Source organism: Phoxinus phoxinus (genome assembly GCF_949152265.1).
Source record: "Phoxinus phoxinus genome assembly, chromosome: 21".
Lineage (NCBI taxonomy): Eukaryota > Metazoa > Chordata > Actinopteri > Cypriniformes > Leuciscidae > Phoxinus > Phoxinus phoxinus.
Genome location: NC_136896.1, coordinates 14,786,592 through 14,807,410, shown reverse-complemented (window position 1 = coordinate 14,807,410; position 20,819 = coordinate 14,786,592). Strand labels below are relative to the sequence as shown.

General features: G+C 37.5%; 1 protein-coding gene across 1 annotated transcript; it reads left to right on the top strand.

The window, feature by feature from the left end:
- The first annotated feature begins 437 nt into the window (after positions 1 to 437).
- On the top strand, positions 438 to 20,468 carry capgb (capping protein (actin filament), gelsolin-like b). Its single transcript, XM_079595317.1, has 9 exons — positions 438 to 754; positions 6,068 to 6,261; positions 15,085 to 15,239; positions 15,393 to 15,554; positions 15,979 to 16,128; positions 17,306 to 17,392; positions 18,284 to 18,416; positions 18,937 to 19,028; positions 19,924 to 20,468. Exons 2-9 carry the CDS (start codon positions 6,069 to 6,071, stop codon positions 19,987 to 19,989), a joined length of 1,038 nt encoding a protein of 345 aa, XP_079451443.1. The 5' UTR covers positions 438 to 754; position 6,068; the 3' UTR covers positions 19,990 to 20,468.
- Positions 20,469 to 20,819: the final 351 nt, after the last annotated feature.

Genomic DNA, 20,819 nt, shown 5'->3' with positions numbered 1-20,819 from the left:
ATTGACAGTCTGTCAAAGATTTAGCAAGAGCGTATTTTTCAAGTGCATCACTTGATTTTGTATGCTCTATTGTCAAATTCCCCATTTTAAGTTTCTATGTAAGGAAATGCACACATTTATCATAGAAATGCCTCTTGTTCTCAAGAAGCTGATGTTACAGACATTTTATACTTGACTGGTTCTTGTTTTTAATACTTCCTGTGGACTTGTGAATGTCTGAGTGAATAAAGTCACAGCCATTGTGTGTAAAGTTGACAACTGTTAGCTATGACTTACAGCTTTGTGATCAGATAAGCCTTGAATCTGGAAAGCCTGTATATCTATTTTATTATATTCATTTGGTTTGTGTCCATAGGCAAGCCCTGACATAATTATGAATGCTTTGTTACTGACTGGGTGTGACTCGTATATGTAACAGGAGGAACAGAAACCCCTCTGGGCTGGATAATCATAATTTTTAGATATTTTCTTCTCTTTTTAGTCCGTAGTCCATGAGGGGTTTAAAGTGTAGTGAAATTAATTCAAAACAGGCAAATAATTTAACTATTAACAATCTGTGAATTTCACTCTCGTGTGCTCTTGTCCTTTTTTATTTTTTGACATCTGTTTGTTTAGGTGTGGGTGTGTTTCAATGGGCTGGGCCAGAACTTATGCAGGAAGTGATTTTTTTTTTCACTTCTTTCTCCTCTACAAATTCTCTTCCTTCCTTTCTCAAAACTCTGCAGGGTCCTCCAACTTAAGCAACAACAGCAAGGTAAGCACTGAAAATCTGTAAACATGCTCAGAAATTCACTAATTATACATGCACAACCCTCAAAACCAGCCCTCATCTGCTTTCCTGTTATGCCAAGTTCTTTCTTTCTTTCTTTTTAAACAGAGTGAATTTTAGGTAGGAGAGACGCTCCCAAAATGCCACACCTTAGTTTTACAGCTTATTTCCTAAAGTACTCATTCTTACTCAACATTTACAGTCAAAAGTTAGTTTAAAAAATATATTTCACATTTTGATTTTGACTTGATCTTGAATGTTTAAAATACCTGATCGAGCTTCCCAAATTAAATTAAATGCACAAACAGAAATAACTTTTCTTTTTCTTTTTTATACTCTGATAATCATTTTGTCGAACTTGATTGCAGTTCTATCTGAGAATTCATATAAAATATTTGTATGGCGTTGTCTTGCAATTTATCTGTTCGATCTAGTTCGCATCGATCTACTTGCATCTCTCATTATAATGAGAGAGATATTATATCAGTGTGACTTATCAACCTCTTCATCAGTTTTTTTCCATCTCACTTCTCTTTTTATTTATTATATATTGTGATAATTTATGCTACAAGATCATTTAGAAGGAGTGTGTGTACTTTACAAAAATCTTGATCTTGTAGCATAAATTATCACAATATATAATAATTAAAAAGAGAAGTGAGATGGAAAAAAACGATGAAGAGGTTAAGTCACACTGATATAGCATAATATCTCTCTCATTATACACACACACACACACACACACACACACACACACACACACACACAACTGTTTTGACTTATGGTTTTGCTTACATCTAGTTCAGTCTCTGACAATAAAGTTTATCTACTACATTGACAGCCACTAGGCCAACCTCCTTCTGTTAGCTACAATCTAACTTGTTACTAAAATTATAAAAATTTCCACAAAAAAATTCCAAATTAATGAATGATAATTACATTTTAACATAAAAATAAACGTCCACCTCTTTCTGGAAACCGTAACTTTTTGTCTTAGAAACCAAAACCATGTTTTACCGTGTTTCCTCCATCAACTCCTTCTGATGAGTGGAGGAAAGATGGATGGTGCCTTGCAGTAATTATCACGCTAGTGTTTAGCGTTTGTCAGGCAACCCGACTCTTCTCGGTGTGGGGCGTCCTCGGCAGGGCCGCTCGGATTATTCCCCCGTGTCCAGTTACTGGACACATATAAGCTAACCAGGCCAGGTGAACTCACACACACACACACACACACACACTGGAAAAGGCAGAATGGAGCCGGACGCAGAAAGCATGCCGGAGCAGGCCGAAGGGGTTTTACAGTTAAGTGGACTAGCGTTTCTTAGCTTTGAGTGCTCATCACACTATTTATAATAAAGGGAGGCTATATGAGCTACTGTCTTCACATTAGTCGCATAGGCAAAGCTCCACTATCCTGCGATGATGTACCTGTGTTTGTCATATTTGATGATGTTCTTTAGTAGTCGATAGCCCAGCCTACTATTGTTTTTAGAGCAATAATCTTCTTGAGTCTGTATACATTTGTGATCACTGTTTAAAACGGAAAGTTCTGTATTTTGTAAAACTAAAATGCTCTAATTAACATGTTTTGGATATTTTTTATGTAGGCCAATAAAATAGGCTGTATTTTAATTTATTTTCATTTTTGCTAAACCAGTATGATTTGAAAAAGGGGCTGCATCTGTAATCACATAATTCCCTATATTGTTGGTGAAAAACAGTATGTGACCATCTTATGCATGAAGTATGCATAAGATGCACACTTTACGATCCCATGAGGCCATAGGAGAGGATTTATGAATGGCAGTGTTGGAATAGTGATGTAACTGCCAATGGTGTGGCAGAGGGGGTGGGACTATATGTCTGGTTGGCCAATGGCAGATGGGGGGAGTGTTCAGGAAACATGTCTGAAAACAATCCCCACATCTGATCATGCATTCTTCTCTAATATAGTAAATGAAAAGTAGTTTGTGACATTAGTATGCCCGAATTAGTAGTTTTCATAGATGAAAAATACCAGGATGAACTGCGCATTTAAAGTACAACTTTGAATGGCAGGGAAGTGATTGATACAATTGATGTTGTAGATGCGTAGAACAGTGCAAATGGGGGCTGTCGTATTTTCGGACTGCGTTCCTACATACTTTTATAGAACATGTTTTTTTACAGTTGCAAATTAGGCTCTTCTAAAAATACGATACCCACTCTTAAGCTACGTCTGAAATGACATGCTGTCTGAGTAGGTATTTGCGACCATTTAAAAGTATGCTTCAATATAGTATGAATTTGTGTAGAATTAATGAAATTCTGACTTACTACATCTGCCATGTTGTCAATGTCATAAATGTTTTATGAAAACTATAAATTCGGACATACTACTAGCCTACTGTTTCGCATATACTAAAATCATTCATATGCAGGGACAGTATGCGATTTCAAACGCATTATTTTCAACATTCTGCTTGGTGACGCTAAAATCACAGTAACACACTTCACCAATAAAAATATATATTTTTTTATATATTAAAGAGGTTATGTTTAGAGTTAATTAATTCCAAATGTTAATGAATATGGAAAGGGTAAGGGTACATTAGACTGTTAATGAATGGCTGTTTCATCCAGTTATGTCACATAAGCATATTGGGTCATTGTCTTCCCTACATTTTCAAAGAACTCGCAGAAACTTGCAAATCATTTCGGGAAACAGATTGTGCCTGCTTGCTTGTTCTTTGCCCTGCGGATCTACATGGAGTCACTGCAGTTGGGCATTTCTTACACGCTATTGGTAATTTTTTGATTAAGCTGAGACACTTCACATCAGCTTCCTCGATAAACCTGAGTGAATTGCTGTTTTACACCACACTTCAGTGTGAGCGTGGGGTGTTAAAGTCCTTGATGAGGTTTAGGAGTGTGAACACTGAGTCCATTGCTTGTTCATGACATGGAGGATACAAATCATTTTTTGTCAGATGACTTGCTTAGTCAGCAAGAAACGGAAGTTGAGATAGTCTTTCTTCCCTATTGTGACTTATATCCGACCCAAACAGCTTCTTGAAAAAAAAAAAAAAAAGAGTAGGTTGGGACTTGATTTTGTCCCTGTGGAAATGATCGGATCATTGTGGTTTGCTGTTGCTGTGATGTCATGTGAGTGACAGGTTGCCCTGGCCTCGTGCAAGTAAACATGTCATCAGAGAAGAGTAAAGAAAAAAATGAAAGATTAAAGATTATGAGAACACATGAATTCAAAAAAAATTTGTATGGTTAATAATTTATAGTAAATACTGTAATATTCCATGAAAAAAAAGCCCACCTTGTTGGAAATTTACACTCGAGCCAGACAAAATTACAAAAGAAATCCTGCTGACAACAGAATCAGTGGCGTGGACCGGGGAGGCGGGTAACGTCAGCTTTTGACGCGACCAATCCGGTAATTGTGGGAATAAAGTGTTTAATGGGTATAAATAACTACTACTTACATTTAGTGCTCATAAAATACTGCTAATTTTGATTTCATGGTGACTTTAATGTTAAGCCCTAACAGGACCAGGTTAAATAAATTCTCTACTCATTCTGAAGAGGTTTTAAGACTCAATTGTCATAAAATATGATTAAAACTGTCTAGCTTGCTTATTTTCTTAATAACCATTTTTACAACACATTACAGTAGCTACATCTATCTTCTCTCGAAATTACAATCTCATACATGTTTAAAACCGATCATAAATTTGTATCATAAAGTGAGTGTAGGAATAGCTACAAAATCATAGTATTTTTATTAGGGGTTGTTCCCTATTAATGCTTCCTTGAGGCGTCATGTCCAACTGTGACTAAACAGAATACATGGACTGAAGGTCGGAACAGTTAAAGAGGGAGGAGCAGCCAGCAGCGCAATATACCCTTTGTCATTGTTTCATATGTGTTCACAACAGTAACTATGTGAGCAAATAAGATGCGTTGTGAAACTGGACGTGTCTGACTCTCTGTATGGCATGTCTTGGAGTGACATAAGAGGCCTCTTCTTTAAATGAGAGTGAAGTAATGCAGAGCTCCTCTCAGTGTCAGACCATTACAAGAAGAAGAAGAGAATAATTAGCCTAATTGATTTATTTTTACCATGCCAGATTATTTACAGCGCCAATATTTATGTTGGTAATCCACGTGCTTGTCAAAGATGATATCCTATCTTATATTACCAATATTTGATTTAGTTAGGTTTCCATTCTAGTTAAAACATTTGATAAGAAAAGACACGTGGAAGACTTAACAGTTCACAATCATTTTTGACAAGTAAGAAAAACAGCAATAAGGTGCTGTTTTTCAGCCTGTGTACTTCAGTTACTTTTCATATGGTTTAAGCAGCTTTATTAACCAAAACTCATCCTCAGGCTGACAGATCTTTATTGTCTTGAGTGTTTTATTGGCAGCAGTGTGTTGGAATCTACATATGTTTTCATGTGAGCCTCCATCACACTGACACTGTCTGTAGTGTACAAACAAACAGATTTCCAGAATCCAAACCATGTGTTTTGTTAGTCAGGTTACTGACAGGTCAGAGAACCAATCAGATAACAGTAGTCTTTAACTGATAGCTCTCTTGGCAAATTAGTGAGAGGAGCAGAGCTACAATAGAGTACCCATCATCGGGGCCAAAAGCCAAATGACTAGTAGGGTTTTATTATGAAGCATGGTGCTAAGTTTTGGGTTTTCTCTCTCTTTTTTTTTTTTAGCAAAATGTTATGGAAAATACATTTAAGTTAGGTGATGGAAAAACTGCGCCAAAATAATAACTGTTCATCAACTTGTGAAAATTATTATTTCCTGTTAAAGAAACATGTAATATGAAATCTTTTCTTCTCTTTTTAATTAAAAGATACACTTTCTGTACCTAAATATACAGTATACTACCGTTAAAGAGTTTGGGGTCAGTAAGATTTTTTTTTTAATACTTGTATTCAGTAAGGTAAAGTGACACTAAAGTTCAACAATTGAAATGCTGATCTTGTGAACTTCGACGGAGCTTGATGATGTGACCGCCTAGATATGCCGCCTTAGCCTATAGGACGTAGCCTTCAAATTGAGAAGCACCCTGTGTTTCCTAACCTTGTTCCTGAATTATCTCATCAACTCATTAGGATATTTAACACTGGAATTATCCAGGAACAGGCCTGGGAAACACTGACCTCAAGTCACAAGGACAAATAATTAATCTTTTTATTAATCCATGAATCACCAGTAGTCCTTTCGGGGGCTTAATTTATTGATCCAGTCCTCTCTTCACCATTTGTTCTGTCTCTGCAGAATGCTCCGATTTCAGGCCGCTCCAGGGCAGTTTGGGGACGAGATTAGGCAGCCGGGACTGAGATGTTGGCGAGTGGAGAAGATGAAGGCTGTTCCTCTGGATAAAGCTGAGGTGGGGGCTTTCTTCAATGGTGACTCCTACCTTGTGCTGGATAACCGGGGTGACCAGGGTGCAGACCTCCACATGTGGATTGGTGAGATTATAGCTGCTGATTTTCTCCATTGGTTAATTTTGTCGCTTTCAGCTATGCAGTCTGAAATTCACAGGATACACAATTTAGTATTTGATGACATAATTTCATAAAGTTTTAATGATTAACATCATATGGCAAGTAGGGTTCTGTATTTTCTTTAATGATGGTTTTAAAGGGACAGAAAGAAAATGTGGCCTGAAAACACATTAGAATGCATCAACATTTAAAGGATAAGTTTGCAGATTTTCAACTTGCTCTGTATTGTTGCAATGTCTGTAGTATATGTGTATTCGGTCCTACTCGATCTGTTCAGAGCGGGATTCGAACCGGGGTCTCCAGCATGGCAGGTGGGCACGCTAATAAGGACATTAGAGACAATGGCCGCTAGTATTAGCGCGCCACTTGAGGCCAGAGGAGTGAGATTTACTGGCACAGCTCTTACTGGGCTACGTTTATTAAACTCACCACTCTAAACCTCACACCCATCCGGGTCATGGCACCAAATGTGACCGGTCCTACTCAACACACTCTAAGTGGGATTTGAACCGGGGTCTCCGGCATGGGAGGCGGGCTCGCTAACAAGGATTTTAGAGACCACAGCCATTAGTGTCAGCACACCTCTTGAGGCCAGGGGAGTGAGGTTTACACGCACAGCTCTTACTGATCTAGGTCCATTACGAGCTGCTCCCGACGAGCTGAGTGGCGCCTTGCACGGCTGACACCGCCGTCGGTGTATGAATGTATGAGTGAATGGGTGAATGAGAGGCAAATTGTAAAGCGCTTTGGTGGCCATGGGTCTATAAAAGCGCTATATAAATGCAGTCCATTTACCATTTACATAAGTAAATGAACATTGTGTAGTCTTTCTCTGTGTTACCTGCACCTAAATATCGCAGTTTGACAGCAAAAGTGCACAGAAAGACTCAAAGCGCATAATTTTACATAATCCGGTGGATTTTTGATCCTGTGGAATCCTGGGATTTTATTAAAACTACAGATCAAACTTCCGCATTTTTGAATTCCCGCCCAAGGACAATCGGATTGACAGAAGGGTGGCACCTGTAGCTCCCTGGGTTGAAAAAGGTGGACTCTTCGACTGCCAATTCATAATAAACTTTATTCAACCATCTGTCACTGTGGATTTGCCATAAAATAATTGTTAAATGCCTTGAGACATCATGAATCATCTTAAGAGCTTGTATAAAAGAAAAACTATCTAAAGTTTTTGGTAAAAAGGGTTATATAGGGACGATTAAAATAAAGTGAAACCAATATTTTAGCTTTTCTCCTGCATAGAAAGCCAAGTTTTATTAAAAAGCTCATCTTGCCAATAGTGAATCCCCTCCTTTAATTCACTAAATTCACCATCATGGTAATGACGTCATTATTTACTTACAATACTACAATAAAAAAAGACCCCAAGTTTATTTCCTTGTTACTTTTGAGGCTGGACAGACATGGTCACTATGAACTGTTTTTTAATGGAAAAACCATGCACAAAAATGTTTTATACCACTTTTTTGTGGTCAATTTATTTTATTATTATTATTTATTTATTTTTCTTTTGCAGGTGTTAAAGACATGGTCGCTAGATGCACAAAGATTCTTAAAAAAATATGTTCCATTGAACAACATTGCATGAGGATATACAGTACATAACAAGAAGTGAAGTCAGGGTCAGTCAGTCAGTCATGATTCTTGTGGTGGTATGGGGTCTGAAAGACTGAGACAATAGCCTGTTGAGATAAACGATACGCATGATCACACAGCCGAGTGGGCCTGACCCAGTCTGAGTGAGTGCACAGAAAGTTGGGATAGAACGGCTGATAGACAGGAGAGAGGGGTGAAGAGGGAAGACTCCCAAAGGAAAACGGCATGGGCGTGTGTTTTCATAGGTCATTAATGTTTCAGCAGGCCTGTGACAGGACTTCAGTTAGGTCTATTGTCTTATGGTGTATCCGGTGCTTTAGGTAACACTAAGCAGGTTGTCAGCATGATGAGCCATTTTCTCTCATGCGTTCTCATTAACCATCCCATATCCATAAACACCCTCAATCCATCTCTTCATTACTCAGAATCACTGGTCTCCGTTCCTAACCCAACCATATCATTCATTCATAATGAACCTTCTAATGCAGAGACAATACCTCTGTGTTCTGCACGTCTACATACCAGAAAATCATGATTATTCGGGTCATGATTGAAATTGTTTTACAAATACTCATTGACTTTGGAAACATCATGCATTTAATATTTATTGCATTTATTGAACCTTTTAACAGCATATTTCCTTGAACCTTAAATATATATATATGTAATAAATAATTATATATGCACTTTTCAATTTTGGAAACATCATGTATTTATTGAACCTGAAAAATATTTTCAACAGCATATTTCCTTGAACCTCAAGAACAAGAAAAAATGCTAATAAAATAAAAATATTTAATTTGTATATATAATAAACTGCTATATATTTCATATCATCATTGCTACATGGAATGTAGCGCAATAATCATTTTATCTTAAAGGGGTGGTAAAGTATGATTTCACTTTTCCAACTTTAGTTAGTGTGTAATGTTGCTGTTTGAGCATAAACAACATTTGCAAAGTTACAACGCTCAAAGTTCAAAGCAAAGGGAGATATTTGCTTTTAAAGAAATCGTTTTTTTAAAGGGTAACTAAACACTAAGGGACTGTTCGTTATTTATTTATGGGGCCACCGGAGGAGTTTTGAGATCAATAGTCAAAAAAGACTTGACCCTCCCTTCGCCAGCAATAAATTTTTCTATGACCCTCCAAAATGATTGTTAAAAAAAGGCATGACCCTCCCCGATCATTTATTGATTATTACTTCTGTACTGGTTTGCGCTTGGCAAAGATGTTCAGATATCTCTATGCCTCTACACCAAACGTTCATTAAAAGACTCCTGCACACCCGCCTTTTTCAAACTGGCGCAGCGCTGACTCGCGGTAGAAACTGCATGATTTGATTTGTTAAACATGAGGATTATCCGACTGGCATCGCCGCTCACTCTAACATTAACCTAGATATTTGTTCGCTGTTCTTAGGCGCATACAAGTGTGTGTGCGGAGTGTGTAGCGCGCACTGCATGACATGGAGGCGCCGATGCGATCAACAGTGGAAACAACTTAAAATACTCTATTTCTGGCCATACAGAAAAGAATAATGCATCAGTCGCAATACTTTTATTTGTGTAAACTCACAATAACAAGAAAACGTTTTGCTTTCGTAAAATAAAATAAAACAATCAGGGTCTTTCATGGTCTCCGTGAACTGTAGCGCGTCAAAAAAAAAAAAAAAAAAGCAGAAACATATCGTAGGCTATATAGCATACTAGCCTCAAATATATGAAAAAAAAATCTATATAAAGCTTGATATGTCCACTTTTAAAAACGAAAAAAATCAAATCGAAAGCAAATATCATCTGATGTAATCCGTATGAAAGATGCATTTCTCTTAAACACGCACTTTACAGCGGAGATGTATGGAGACATGTTTGGAGCGGACACTGATTTAGAAAAAAAGAGTTTATTAATAAACAATAATGCATCGTTATTTTTAAATACATATTTATTATGTTTAGCCTGTTTTTGCGGCAAGATTATACATGCGCTTGAGCGCAGAATGGGCTATATCCCATGCAGCATTTAAGCAGAAATTAACGTGCGACTAGTCAAATATTTAGGATATGGCAACAATACATTTACTATATTTGACATTATTTAATTAGTAAGTATCCAAAAGTATTTTGGAAACTATGATAGGCCTACATTTTTTCATGATTTTCTGATGAATAAAAAATTCAAAAGAAAAGCATTTATTTAAAAACGAAATATTTTGTAACATTACACATGTTTTAATGTCACCTTTGATAACTTTAATGCATCCTTACTGAAAAAAAATTCTGACTAACCAAGTAAACCAACACATTTTTGAACGGCAGTGTACATTCAGTAGGTTATTATTTATTGCAATATAAACACTGTCAGATCAACAGGGTATCTCTTCATTTACCAGTCGAAGACGGAGCAACTTTCTGCTCTTATTTACTCCGTGCACTGTCAAGGTCTTCATCGTAATTATCGGTCTTTGCAGCAATTATTTTACCACAAATACTGCATCGCACGCTGTTGGCATCTGGAGAAATGTACCCACACTTTTGATCGACTTTTCCACATCTTTAAGGTAGCCTATTATGTGTGTGTCCTCGCGTCTCATATTAATATGTACGCGGAGAGTTTGTGTGTGTGTGCTCGCGTCTCGTATGAATATGTGCGCGGAGAGTTTGTGTGTGTGTCCTCGCGTCTCATACAAGTATGCGCGTCGAGTTTGTGCGTGCGCGCGCGTCTCATATGAGTAGGCTACTATGTGCGCGGTATCGAAATCTGGAACCGAACAACATGCCATTTTTCGATACTCGATAGTATCGAGGCAATTCGGTCGATACCTAAAAACTATCGAGACTCGGTACCCAGCCCTAGAAAAGTATAAATGCCCTCCGAAACGCATTCGAGACGGATTTGAATCCGATCGCTCAAACCACTTCAGGGGAGGTCTGGGTCACATTCGCGACAAAACTGGACAAGTGTAAATGCATCTGGTTGTGGAAACCACATATGTAAATTGTACTCCTTCCAAAAAATGCAATAAAATAAAAATAAACGTGAGCGTGTTATAGGCTATATGTCATGTTATAGCCAGATATGACGACGCTACTGCAACATGCATCACTGCAGATGAGCCAACGTGCTAACTATTTGAAGAATTGAAGATAGGATTTAAATCCGTTTTGCAAAAACGCATTTATGCGACCACACCAGGTGTAAATGGAATCGTTTTGATAAATCAGATAGCTATCCGATCTGAGAAAACGCATGAAGTGGCCAGTTGTAAACAGCCCTAATGTAGCACGCGTTATTTGTGTTTGTTTTCAGACATGATAGCCTAACAGTTGTTTTATACTTGTCCTTATGCGATATCACAATTTTTGATCGTGGATGATTTAATATCTCCACGATCTGCTTTTGAAGAAATGTGGTAGTATCGCTATCACACACACTACAGCGCACATTCTATCAGCTGCAGTTCTGGCGCCTCAGTCCCAAACTCGACGTAGGCTACATCGACGTAGGACACACTCACAGGACACTGCCTGTGATTCGCAATCACAAAAGTTTATTATTTGCTCGTGGTAAACATTTAATTGGCGTTCTGTTCTGACATGATGCACTTTTTCTGAGCGCGCGCGCACTGTCAAACAGCGCCAAACTCGACTTGATCTTTCGCGTCTGATTTTTGTTGGGTCAGACCCATCTGCTAGCTAAGGGGGGACCGAGACTGAGAGAGCTACATGGAAAAATATGCACAAAACAAGCCACTTTGAAAGTTTGTTGTTTTCATGAATACAAAAGTTGGGTGACCCTCCCCCTAGACTAAAAAAAGTTGGATGACCCTCCCCTCAACAAAGAATAAAAAGGCATGACCCTCCCCTATTTTCCTCCGGTGGCCCATTCCATAAATACCGAACGGTCCCTAAACCAACTTTTTTTAGTTAATGATCTGTAAGAATGGAGCTTCATAAATGCTGTTCATTGATTCGAGTACTTTTTTTAACATTTGAGTTTAAAGTGTTTTAATTTTTAAATATATGGTGTAAAAACGTCTGAGTGCTGCCCTCTTCAGGTTAAACGGAATCTCCTGAAGTAGGGGTACTCTCTGACGTAGGGTACTCTGTGACGCTACTCTGCCACGCCCCTGGCAGCCCCTGGTATAAAAGCATCTGCTTCCGTCAAAACCACTGTAGCGAGTCAGGAGTTGGAAATTGTAATTACGAGCATTGAAAACGACCAGGATGGCGTATTTTAGCATCTAGTTAGCATAGCATTTATATAGTAATTTAGATTATTTTGTGTAGCCTAGGTAGTTATTTAGAATAGTGTAGATTTTTAGCATCAGCTTTATCTGTATTTAGTACAGTGGTTAGGCTGGTATAGGTGTAGTGTTGCCGGTTGCAACAGCACTGCTGGACTGCATAACTTTCCACCAGACTTGGAAATTAGGCGCCAGTGTTTACATGCACTTGTGTGCCAAACGCTGCTCTTCCTGCACGGACTCCACAACCGCCGGCACGTTTTGCTGGATATTTTTTTTCACATAGCGGCAAAATATGCTTAACGTAGGTCAATAGTAATAATAATCCACTCAGATACTGGACCCATTCTCTCTTGCGCGGCTGCTTCGCTAGCATCGTCGGATGCCGATCGCGATGCGGGAGTTAATGCGATGCGACACCGCAGTTTGAGCTCGCGGCTCGAATTGATATGGTTTTAGCTCTGTGTCCCCAGACAATTCGTCCACTTCAGGGGAAGGTGGGGGAGAAAAGTCCTCGACTTTAAATGACCGCTCTGTTGCAAAGCTACTTGCGTCACTCCAGTCACTCTCCATCTTAGCGAGTCTGACAGCAGCTGTCAATCACTGCGTCACTGCGGGTCTGTCAATCACCCGCTCAGCCCCGCCCTCGGTTCGTCCGTTGGGCTCTGCCCACTTTTCCAGCATTTTTCAAATATTGCCAGTGGGTGGAGTCAGGCTCTGACCAGGGGTTTAGTTACCCTTTAAGGACTACAACAAACGGCTGGTAGGGACTACACGACATTCCTCCGGGTTTAGTGACATCAGCAAGTCTAAAATGTACATAAACCCCGCCCCCGGGAACACGCAGTTGAGGGAACAAGTCAAATATTTGTATTTGTAATATTTGTATAGTATTTTGTCACGGAAGTGAGTCAGCTCAAACTTTAGCATCCAGCTTTTCACATGCAATCGAAAGTCACTCTGTGTGCATCTCACAACAGTTCCTATACGAGCGATTTATAGATTACCATGACAGAATATGCTAATTGAAGATAGTTAACGCCACATCAGCAACATAAATTCATCAACTAACCTTTCAGAGACGTCCTGTTGCATTCTACATGTTGTCTCTCCATCTTTGTCTGACTCCGTTTTGACATTAAAGACAACAGTTTCTGTCATTTTAGTGTGTCTGCATGAGGTAATAGCAGCTGCTAACACACACGAGCTCTTAAAACCCCGCCCTCTGCAGCAGCTCATTTGCATTTAAAGGGCCAGACACAAAACGGTGCGTTTTTGCAAATCCTCAAAAAGTGAAAACTTTAACATGCTATATAAAAATATCTGTGGGGTATTTTGTGCTAAAACTTCACATACACACTTCTGGGGACATCATAAATTTATTTTACATCTTGTGAAAATGGCATTTTACCATCCCTTTAATAATTTTTTGTCAATTGTAGAAAGAAAAACAAATAAATAAATACATTTTGATCATTCACCCAAGCCCCACCACAAACAGCCGTGCATTTAAGTCAAACAGTTCAGCTCAGAAAACGGTTGCTCAGAGGTGCAGAGGAAGTGGCTGCGTTGGTGGCATATCACACAGGACAGAATTGTGCAAAATTGCACTAGTTTTCAACACACACAGTGTTTGTTGAAAGAACGTTTTACCTAATTGCTTTCTCTTATTTGTATTTGCTGACCTTTTTATTGGCTGCATTTACAAGAGGAAGTTTGTAAAGTGAATTATGTGAGTGGATTCCATACTTTTACATGATTGGGTAACACTTTACAATAAGCTTTCATTTGCTAACATAAGTTAACCACATTAGTTAACATGAACTAACAATAAACAATACTTCTACAGCAATTGTTAATCTGAGTTAGTTAATTTCAAAAGAATCAAAAGTTATTTTTGTTAATATTTGTTAATGCACTTCGAATTAACATGAACAGACAATGAACAATTGTATTTTTATTAACTTATGTTAACAGGTTAATAATATACAGCTAAGTGCTCATATAGTTACTTCATGCATTAACAAATGCATTCATTAATGTTAACAAATGAGACCTTATTGTAAAGTGTTACCGATTATGTAATGTATATAAATTTGGTAACACTGACTAAACAATAGGTTCATTAGTTAACATTAGTTAGCTAACTAATATTAACTAATAATGAACTGTACTTATACAGCATTTGTTAATCTTTGTTAATTTCAACATTTACTAATACTTTATTCAAATCTTGTTAACATCAGTTAATGCACCATGAACAAACAATGAACAGCTGTATTTTTGTTAACTAACATAACAAAGATTTACAAATACAGTAACAAATGTATAACTCATAGTTAGTACTAATAATATTTTAACTAATTTACCTTATTGTAAAGTGTTACAATTCATTTTCAGTAACACCTTTAGTCAATCCGTTGCACTTTATTTTACAGTATGTGCACTTTCGTCTACTTATAAAAAGGTACCTGGTAATATAAGGTAACTACATGGGTTAAGGTTAGGTTTAGGGGTAGGTTCAGGCCAGGGTTAGTTCCTAGTTATTACCCAGTTATTGCAATTACTATAATACGTATCCTGTATATGTTAATAAGGAACAGGACTGTAAAATAAAGTGCTGATGACTAAGTATGTTGCACCTACATGTCTCATTAGAATATTAGTAGAGTATTATTAGACTGTTTGCTTAAAATATGCTTACAATTTATTTTATTGGTCCCCCAACAGACATTCTACTGACTATAAGTAACTTTTCAACTACGTCACCTTATTCTACTAACCCTAACAATCTACTAATACTCAACTAATTGTTGTGTTTTGAGAGTTAGTTGACATTTAGCTGTAATGTTACTTATGGATTGTCTAAAGGGCCCATCAAAATAAAGTGTAACCTAACTTTCTCTCTTCCCCTTTCTCCCTTTTAGGAGAGAAATCGTCTCGTGACGAGCAGGTAGCTTGTGCCATGCTGGCTACGCAGCTGGATAACTTCCTGGGAGGAGATCCAGTCCAGCACAGACAGGTTCAGGGCTATGAGTCCCCAGAATTCATGAACCTCTTCCCTCGAGGAGTCAGCTACAAGGTATGTGTTTGTGTGTGTTCACATTCTCTCACATGTACACAAAAAGGCTTTATATATAAATTAACTGATTGTTACAGTAGTACCATGTGCATAATTATTTCAATTAAAGAGTGCTTATGTCCCTTGCATAGTCACGCTATTCTGTTTGTACAGGAGGGAGGTGTGGAGTCTGGCTTCAGAAGAACACAGTCTGGATCTGGACCCGTTCAGAGGTTATACCAAATCAAAGGGAAGCGCAACATCAGAGCCAAGGAAGTGGATTTGAGCTGGCAGAGCTTTAACAAAGGGGACTGCTTCATACTCGACCTGGGCGAGGTTTGTGCCTGTCTGTTTGAATTTTGCTATCCCAGACAGCAACATATAGTGTCGGCCCAGATCCGGCCCACATCCAGTACACATGGAATCAACACGTACCAGATGTGGGCCGACACTATGTTGCTGTCTGGGATGCATTTCTCTCACACTTCTGTTAAAAAAGTTTGGGGTCAGTACGTTTTTTTGTTGTTCGTTTTTTTGAAAGAAATTATTTCTGTTCTTCAAGCAAGGATGCATTAAAATGATCAAAAGTTACAGTAAAGAAATGCAAAAAAAAAAAGATTCCTATTTCCTATAAATAAAAATGTAAACTGCTCTGCATTGTACAACAACACTGCATATCAACAAAATATAATGTACCGGTAGAAGTTACGGTATTTGAAATTATTTTTTTATAATTATTATGAAATCTTTTATTCCCTAGATAATTGTGTCATGGATAGGATCTCAGGCAAACATCTTCGAGAAGCAGAAGGTGCGGGAGATCGCCACTCTGATCAGAGATACAGAAAGACACGGCAAAGCCAAGATCACTAACATCAATGAGGGAGAGGAGACACAAGAAATGCTACAGGTAAGAACAGGCCAGTGTATTTTGACAAAAAAATAAAAATAAATATATAGTATATTTTTCTACCCTGCGTCACATGCCACAATTACCCAAAAGGAAACAACAAACGGTGCTAATATACACCCACGGTGTGTTGTCGTAAAACCAAAAAATCATGATCCTAACCTTTATCTCCATACCGAAATCTCAGTTGTGGCCAGAGTACGTGTGGTTTCAGAAAGACCAGATAATCAAGTTCCAACACGATGTTTAATGATAAATATGCATGCACACACACACACAAACACACACACACACACACACACACACACACACACACACACACACACACACACATACGCCAGGTAGCGGTGATCGGACGGAGAATGAATGTGAGGGACCAACTTATATAGCAACACAGCTGACACAAATTGACTAATAATGAGGAGCGGGAAAACCGAACAAAGGAACACATGATGAACATGAAAACAAACTAAAAGTCCATTATAATGAAACTAACTGAACATAATGTGATAGCCAGACAGTGATTCATCTATTCTGAATTGTTAAAATATTGGTATCCGGAGACACTAGTGTACACCGCAAGTTTTTGAAATCGTAGCTTAAAGGTGTGCTGTAAATGAATAGTGCTCATAAACAGCTGTTGAAATTGAGTAGAGGTTTTGGACCCAGAAATAGTATTATTAGAAGGTTGATACGTTTGTGTTTTCTTTTCTTTTTTTAAGAAAAGCACTCCGCTTTTATTTCTTTTATTTTTTTGCAGTCAAATTAAAGCCCAGACGTTAAAAATCTGAAAGAACAGCATACTTGTAACATACTTTAAATAAGTACAGTGAATAAGTACATTTCAGAAAACCATTAGTTCTTCTAAAACGCAGCGGAACACCATTTTGCCAGTATTTCAGCTAAAGTCACTGATAATAAATTATAAACAGGTAATAATTTAGTTCATAACAGTCTACATTTATAATAATATAACATAATATGCACATTTTCAGAGTTGATAACTAAATATTCTTTCTTTACTTTATCTGAAGTGCAAAACACCCACACACACAAAATACAATTTTTGACATTAAAATTGAAAAACAAGACATGTCATGTTTATGAATACTGGTTTTTGGCGATGAGCTCTGACTGTGTTGCTCTCGTCCTCTCTATCTTCTGTTATTATAAACAGGTTCTTGGTCCAGTGCCAGAGCTGAAAGAAAGCACTCCAGAGGAAGACAGTCAAGCAGATGCATCAAATTCTGCCTCCCTCTACAAGGTACCACAACTCTGTTATGTGTTAGGCTTGTGTTAATCTAAACCAGGAGTTCAAAACTGAGCTCCTGGATAATACATACTTGTAGTTTTCAAATAAGCCTTAATAAGGACTTGATAAACTGGATCAGGTGCGTTTAATCAGGGTTGTAGCTAAACTCAGGAGTTTGCACTCCTGATCTAAACTGTAGAAAGTCCATAGCTGTTTTCAAAATCGCCCCCTATACCCTCATTCACATTTCCCTATATTAATCCATTAATATAGTCCATTTGAAGAAGTGAATGAAAAGGAGTGCGCAAATTCGGACTAGAAGGGCTGCCACTTTTGCATAGTATGCTTGCTGTTTAATAGCAGCTCCAGTAGTAAGATGAAAAGGTTTATCTTGAACTCTGTCATTGAAACTATGTATGAACTTTAATTAAACAATTTAATAATTAAAAAGGTATTTATACCTGTATGATATTACGCTGTACCCACATTGGACCAGCGGTTTGAAAAATGTATGGATGGATGATTCAGCTGCGGGCGACATCTTCTGGCGAGACGTGAGAATTAATTCGGCGTGACCCTCACAGTGCATTATGGGTATTCTCTAGCTGTTGAGTGTACATCGCTTGTACACTCGTTATTGTGGTGCATTGTGGGATTGAATGAGTCCACTCGATAACACCCAATATGGTTTCGGACACCACTACAAATGGCTGTTCCCTCCAATAGTGGCCTATTTAAGAGGGCGATTTCAACACAGCCCTTGAGACTACATGTGGATGTTCGGAGGAATCTAATCCATACCTATATTATCTGATGTTTACAAATTTCCTAAAAGGTCTAGCAAACATATATAATTTATGTTTCATGTGCATTCAATCTGGAGAAATTGTTATTTCTTTATAGGTTTCAGATGCAACAGGGTCAATGAAGTTGACCAAGGTATCAGGGAAAAGTCCACTTGCCAAGGACTTACTGGTACGTGATGACTGCTTTATCCTGGACAATGGGGCCAATGGAAAGATCTTTGTTTGGAAAGGTAAGAAAAATTGTGTACGCATGTCACAATAACACGATAAGTGCCTGGTGAACAAATCACTTATATTCTGTATATAATATACACTACTATTTAAGTAAGATGTGTTCAGCAAGGACGCATTCAACAGTAAAGACAATAATGTTACAAAATAATTCTATTTCAAATAAATGCTGTTCTTTTGAACTTTCTGTTCATCAAAGAATCCTGAAAAAAAAGATTACAGTTTCTACAAAAATATTAAGCAGCACAACCATTTTTAACTAAGGTAATGAGAAGAAATGTTTCTTGAGCAGCAAATCAGTACATTAGATTGATTTCTGAAGGGTCGTGTGACACTGAAGACTGGAGTAATGATGCTGAAAATAAACAAATTGCATATTTAGATATATTAATGCTTGGTGAGCATTAGAGTTGTATTTAAAAAATATGACAAAAAATGATTGACCCCAAACCTACGAATGGTAGTATACATGCATGCATACATAAGTTTCATAATTGAAATGTTTTCAATGAACCTCAGGAAGTGGAGCGAACGCAGAAGAGAAGAGTGCTGCTCTGAAAATGGCAGATGACTTCATCCAGCAAATGAATTACCCCAAGATGAAAACACAGGTCTGCACTTGTAGAATTACTCTTATGGTTTAAGTTTTAATATTAAAAGTTTGTCATTTATGCACCAGTAGTGACACCTAACAGAACTGGAAATGTATTGACCCAGGAATAATGGTGCGTTCAAGTCATGTCGAAAAGATCGTATTTACGAGTTAAACGCACACGGACGCCATCACAAAGTCGTAAATACGAGTGGGAAGCTCTGGATTTTCTTTAAACCCCCGCTCTTTACAAGTTGGGGGGCGTGGCGGAATACCACAATATTTATAGGTATTTGGTTTTTATTTACAACAAAATAAGCTAATTCCCTGCACAAAATGTAATAGCATTGTAATATAACAATAATGCGTAACGATAAATAATAATTAAGTTTAAGATTTACAGTGGCTTTATAAATTAATAAAAACATTAAAAAGCAAAACACACCTAATGCACATTCTTTGTTTCTTTTGTAGAGTTTAAAAACCTTGTGTAGTTAATAAAGAAAAGGTACACCGCCATCTTGCTCCAACGAAAGTGACTTAAACGCACCAGACATCGTAAACACTACTTCTCAACTCGTAAATACGAACTTTTCAGGAGGACTTGCAGCATAAAAAGTTGCTTTATTTTGAAAAAGGTGGGTTGGTGGTACCCCCCATAAAAATCACATGCTAATGTTATTGTGCCTGCTTAAACAAACAGTGACATGCGCATACAATTCTGATTATGATACGAGTAGTGAGTTGGCGATTTATAATTAGCAATTTATAGCATCTGTCTTCTAAATTCATGCATCATGCAATATTACTTGGTCTACAAAAGTATTCTTCCGTTCGAAGCATTACTCAAAATAACAAAAAAAAAAACTGTTGAGTTAATACCCATGTGAATCGAGGGTTTTTCTGTCTTACAGGTGGAGATTTTACCACAGGGCAGAGAGACTGTTATCTTCAAACAGTTTTTCCTAAACTGGAATTAAACCTCATTTAACTGCATGATCAAGGAATAAACTGCACTCAACCAGTTGTCAAAAAGATACTGTAATTCACTTAAATAAAGTCACAGAGATATTACATTATAAACAAATGTACAGTTTTATTATATAAGATCATGCGTATGAATGAGAGAGGCTTTACCATTTGTCTGTTACCATATTTTTATGTCTTTTAAAAGATGTTTATTTTGATCAATACAAATTTTAAAGAGTTTTAAATATTTCCGCCTTTTTGATTGAGAAAGTCACATCTATGTTGCAGCCTTGATAGCCACGAACCGCTGAGTAGATGCCACTTCTACTTAAAAACAGAATAATGTTACTAATTTTTCAAGCCAATGCACTATTTCACAAACTCTGTGGAAATTCTTGTGCTTGTTGCTTTTTTTGTTTTTTTGTTTTTTACTAATTTTGTGTATGTAACTGCAGCATGGCAATAAAAATGCATTTGCAACAACAGGAAAGACTTCTTGGATTATTGCTCAGACGTGCATTCATTCTGATGCACTGGAATTCCCCTTTAGACTGATAAGAGGACACTGATGTTACATAAGGGCAGGTAAGGGTCATTTGCATTCAGGGCATGTCACCGTGGTTTACATAAACTCATAAACACACTTACTGTAAGAGAAATAAATGCTGACCAACTCCAGATTTAAGGAAAGCTAAATTTAAATACACATGTCGCCTGCTGTGCTGTGTTAAGAGATCATCTTTATTTATATGAGAACTATAAAGTTTGATACGTAAACCCATTGGTTTATTTTGATTATTATTGCTTTATAAATCTGAATTTTGGATTAGTGGAGGAATGA

What these genes read in the sequence shown, in the direction of transcription:
- capgb (XM_079595317.1), top strand. Translation starts at nt 6,069, where the DNA reads ATGCTCCGATTTCAGGCCGCTCCAGGGCAGTTTGGGGACGAGATTAGG. An exon ending in AGACCTCCACATGTGGATTG is followed by an intron (nt 6,262 to 15,084) that starts GTGAGATTATAG and finishes TCTCCCTTTTAG; the next exon opens with GAGAGAAATCGTCTCGTGAC. An exon ending in AGACACAAGAAATGCTACAG is followed by an intron (nt 16,129 to 17,305) that starts GTAAGAACAGGC and finishes TATTATAAACAG; the next exon opens with GTTCTTGGTCCAGTGCCAGA.